The sequence below is a fragment of the Ixodes scapularis genome, unplaced genomic scaffold, assembly GCF_016920785.2.
Source record: "Ixodes scapularis isolate PalLabHiFi unplaced genomic scaffold, ASM1692078v2 PGA_scaffold5__190_contigs__length_132052651, whole genome shotgun sequence".
Lineage (NCBI taxonomy): Eukaryota > Metazoa > Arthropoda > Arachnida > Ixodida > Ixodidae > Ixodes > Ixodes scapularis.
This window is the reverse complement of record NW_024609880.1, coordinates 130623883-130628558: the sequence shown is the minus strand read 5'-3', so window position 1 is coordinate 130628558 and position 4676 is coordinate 130623883. Positions and strand designations below refer to the sequence as shown.

The 4676-nt window shown below is 56.2% G+C and overlaps 1 protein-coding gene across 1 annotated transcript; it reads left to right on the top strand.

The window, feature by feature from the left end:
- Positions 1-369: 369 nt before the first annotated feature.
- LOC8028843 (leukocyte elastase inhibitor A) lies at positions 370-3400 on the top strand. The gene is made up of 2 exons (XM_029978268.4): positions 370-1139; positions 2053-3400. Exon 2 carries the CDS (start codon positions 2117-2119, stop codon positions 3287-3289), a length of 1173 nt encoding a protein of 390 aa, XP_029834128.2. The 5' UTR covers positions 370-1139; positions 2053-2116; the 3' UTR covers positions 3290-3400.
- The last annotated feature ends 1276 nt before the right edge of the window (positions 3401-4676 follow it).

Below are 4676 nucleotides of genomic sequence, written 5' to 3'. Positions count from 1 at the left end.
TAGCTAGTTGGGGTACTTCAAAAAAATCACCGGAGTATTCCTTTAATACCGGAACGAATGATCTACCTGGTAGGCTATACTGCGCCTCCCCAGCTAGCACAACCGAGGAAATTTGCGAGCGATCGTAGCGGTCCCGATTTCCTTATCAACCCCAAAACAAGACGACTACTACAAAAAAAAAAAAAAAAAAAAAAAAAAAAAAGCTCGCTGAAGGACAGTGATGTTCGGCTTTTTTCACGGACAACGACCCGATAAGTTATCACGGCTTCCTTTCACTGACAACTACCGTATAAGTTATCACGGCTTCTTTTCACTGACGACGACCCGATAAGTTATCACACCCAGCTTCTGCTGGCGAGCTTGCCTGGCGTATTCGCATTCTCGGAGGTTCAGCGCACCAGTGACTGTTGCACCTAAGCCATTGGCAAAAAAGGACACCGATGCCACGTCCGCTGTCCTCGAACTCATTGCGCTTTTCGGCGCGTGCACCTAACCAAGCGGACATGGAATACACGTTACTGAAATAGTTACTCAATCGTTAAAACGTTAAAAAACGTTACTCAATCAAAAAGTAACAAAAAAACGTTGCTGGTTCCTTCATGTAAAAAACAAAGAAAAAACAAAACGTTACTGGTTCTTTCATGTAAAAAACATAGTCTTTAGTAAGCTATAAAAAAAAAAAAAGCAGCAGCTAGGTTCTCGCTTTAAGTAACGCGTACTTGCATAGGCTATGGTACTTGAAACGGGACAAGTGTGCCCACAACAAGTCCGCGGAAGCCGCACTAGCAGCGCTCGGCGGCAGGCAGCAGCCGCTCAGCGTGTAAACAGAGCTGCCCCGTTCACGCGGAAACTCGCCCTCTCCCAGCACTCCGAGGCCGCAGCGACTGTCCGGCCTCCGCCGCCACGCAGAGACGTTGCCGCTCGAGCGCTCTTCTTGCCTCGCCACACCGCTACCTGCCGCTGCTGCGCACGCAGCTTCATTCACGCGCCTTCCGCGTAAGGGCCAGTGGACATGGGCAGCGGCCAGGACAGACGCCGTGTCTCCACGAAAACGCCGAGTCAGCGGACCACCAGAGCGTAGGTCCCGAAACACCCGTCAAGTTCACCCGGAAATCACGCCCAGCGTCGACTCATCTCAGGTATACTATAGGCTCCTTGCACATGACGTCATTTCCGATACCCTCCAGAGAAGAGGGGAAGAAGGAGCTCCCCTCTTATCAGGACCCTCCTTTGTGCCTTCCGGATTTGCACAGGCGTCGCTATTCTCCTCCCAGAAGATTATAGAAGATTAACCGGTCACTCAAAATTCTTACAAAAGCAGCTTCCCTCTCCTCCTTTTACTTGGTGTGCAAATGTGTGCGATGTGACGTCAATGCAAGGAGCCTATACTACGTTTTCATTTCCTTCCTGTCAACTTCGGAAAGCGCTCTCGGCGTGGGACTCGGCTCTGCCATCATCGCGTGGGCGTACTGGCCCCGCGTATAGATTTATATAAGTTATTTCTTCGACGTGTTCGCGTCGGCCCGTGAGTCGCGTCCGGACGTCGTCAATCGGCTATCGCCCCGGCCGCGTACGGGTAGTTCCCGAACTTTGCCCAACGGGGGGCAATGCCTGCCAGCGCTTCCGGTGGGGGGCCCCAGCGGGTCGCTCCAGCAGCCACAGGTGACCCGAGTATATACGGCTCGCTCAGCGAGCGAGCAGGTACGGTGGGCTGCGCGCCCCTCGTCTGGGTAAAAAGACCCTGCCGGTTTGCGAGACAAATTACCTAACCCCTCTCTGGGAGGAATCTGGCGGCGCTCAGAAGCCCCCCCATTCGGTTCGGTCCTCAGGCAAGAGATGTCGAAGTCGGCGTGCCGTCGCTATTCCGCGCGCCGTTTGATTGTGACATTTAGAAGCACGTACTGCGCCGTCCCCGCCGATTGAGAGGCGAGCCCTCGCCGCGCTGTCGGGACGACCGCCGCGTGACCCGCTCTTGAACCGTGCCGCTCTGGCTAACGGGGCCGGCGGCCCGCGCTGACACCGTTCTCGCCACTGGGGCCTTCTGATACGCAGGCGGCGGCTGCAACGTCGGCGGCTCTTTCCTCGTCACAGCGCAGACCGCGGCCAAGGCGGCACCATGTGGTTCCCGGCGCTCCTGGCCCTCGCTTGCTCCTGCTGCGTCATCGCCGAGCCTAACGAGCTCGAGGACCCGTCCTACGGCGGCGTCGTCCGCGCCAGCAACGACTTCGGGCTGACCCTGTATACGACGCTCGCCAACGGTAGCGACGGAAACCTTTTCTTCTCCCCGTGGAGCCTGAGCAGGGTCTTGACGATGGTCCTCCTGGGCGCCCGCAACGAGACGGCGTCCGAGCTATCCCGGGCCCTGACGCTCGACAGCATCGGGGACGCCGACGTCGCCCTGGCAGCGCAGCGACGGCAGGCCCAGCAGTTGGGCAAGTCGGACGAACTGGCGACCACGAGCATGGCCCTCACCCGCGTCGGCGACCCGGTGTCTGCCGAGTACCTGGCCAGCCTGGACCGGTACCTGGACGACGGCGGCGTCATGCAAGTGGACTTCTCGCGCGCCGACGAGCTCCTGAACCGTGTGAACGGCGAGGTGTCGAGGCTGACCGGCGGCCGCATCCGCGACGCTCTGAGGCGATCCCCGGACCCGCTGAGCAAGCTGCTGCTCCTCAACGCCGTCCACTTCAAGGGCGTCTGGGCCAAGGCGTTCAGCCCGAACGACACGTTCGACGGAGTCTTCAGGGGCGCCACGAAGAACACGCCCGTCCGCATGATGGCCGCCAAGGGCAAGTTCAGGCTGTCATACGACGGCGCAGCCTACGTGCTCGAGCTGCCTTACACCGGGGACAGCAGCCTGGTCATCGTCCTTCCGCGCAACCGGCTGCAGAGGGACCTGCAGGACCTGGAGCATCGACTGCAGGAGCTCTTGATGGCTCCGCCGGCGGAACTGCGCTCCCTGGAGCTGGAACTGCCTCAGCTGTCGCTGCACAGCAGTCTGGACCTGAAGGACGCCCTGCAGCAGATGGGGGTGCGCGCCCTGTTCGCCGAGCACGAGGCGAACCTGAGCGGCATGCAGCCCGACGGCGGCCTCTTCGTCGAGGACGTCCACCACGAGGCGGCCCTGGATGTGGACGAGAAGGGCACGCAGGCGAGCGCGTCCACGGTGGCGGTCATCGTGAGCCGCATCGGGACGCCCCGCTTCTCCGTCGACAGGCCCTTCGTGTTTGCCCTGCGCCACGGTCCTTCGGGGCTGCTGCTCTTCGTCGGCCGAGTGCTGGACTTGTGAATACATCGAGGACGCCGGGCGTGTGCTGGACACCGGCTCCGCGCGCCCTTTCCCCGAGGTTTGTCTCAATAAATTGCGCATGGGCGGCTGCGCCGCGCGCCCCCTTATTTACCTCGGCTTGTTTTTCGTTCCAAATGGATCTGCGTCTGCTAATGGTTCACCAGCGCTTTCTGACAGTTCATGCAATCACCTGGACGAATGGCAAGAAGGAAAAACACTAATGGTCAAAAACTTTCTTTAACGTCCGTACTTTTTTTTCTTTCTACTTTTTTTTTTTTTATTCTGAGTTGCCGTTGTTCATTAAAGCGGCGATAACAAATGAAAGTGGGATCGTCGCTTTTCCGTGTATAGGAGATTTGAATCGAAGAGTCTCGTTCTTGATAAACAAACCCTCTTAGCAGCCTTACGTATCTGTGTGATGCTCACGGTCGACATTGTACTTCTTTCTGTGACAAAAGTTTCTGATACGTGCAGCTCCGTATGCAATCCGTTTCTCAATTCGAGGCAGTGGCTGTCCGCGAAAGCGCTTCCGCTTCACAGGATCAATGACCTCTCAGAGCAAAGACAGTACGCGTCTCGCTTCTGATTATGATATACTGTACATTGGAAAACCTTTGAGATGTTGAATGCCGACATACTGAAACTCGAAACGGAGGCAGAGAAGAACACGTCGTGAATCTCCATTCTTTTGGGGATCGAAGCCGCGAAACGTGTTCGCTTATTTACTCTCGTGTTGACTAATGGGAAGTATACCTGTTTAGAAGACAACTTGGAGAACATAATAGCGCTTCACGACAGGGACGAAGAGTAGGAACGAGACAACACAATGCGCTATTGCGTTCTCCAAGTTTCAGTACCAACTCGCCCAAGAATCCGCATTAGAAGACAACAGTCACCATTGGCGGGGGCCACGTTTTTTTGATACCGTTTCAATCTAGGGCGTGGCTGGACCCGAGTTGGAAGCCAAAAGCTCGATGACGCAGTGGCTGAACAAAATTCAGGTCGTATATACGCTAACGCAGCGCTCGTCACGCTGACGCAGCTAAAAGTGCGCAGCGAAAACATCGGCCGCCCTCGGATAACTGGCACAGCTGCCACGATGGATGGCCTGGCCCATATTTTTGTACAGGGCTCGTTCCTTCGATAGATACGAACTTTGAGGCGATCTTCGAACGCTCGCTTTCTTCCTTAATTTTCTTTGTATATTGTTGCGCGGAACGGTCTCGGGTCGAGTCCAACTCGGAGCCGTCTTGAGTCGCGGAACTTCCGGTATGCGAGAAGACATCGCTTTGCTCTGGTCACACCAGTGGGAGAAGCTCGCGTTTTAAACACGAGTGTCTCATTCTTGTTCCGCCTTTTCTAGATTATTTTACTCGTTCCAAGTTCT

What these genes read in the sequence shown, in the direction of transcription:
- LOC8028843 (XM_029978268.4), top strand. Translation starts at nt 2,117, where the DNA reads ATGTGGTTCCCGGCGCTCCTGGCCCTCGCTTGCTCCTGCTGCGTCATC.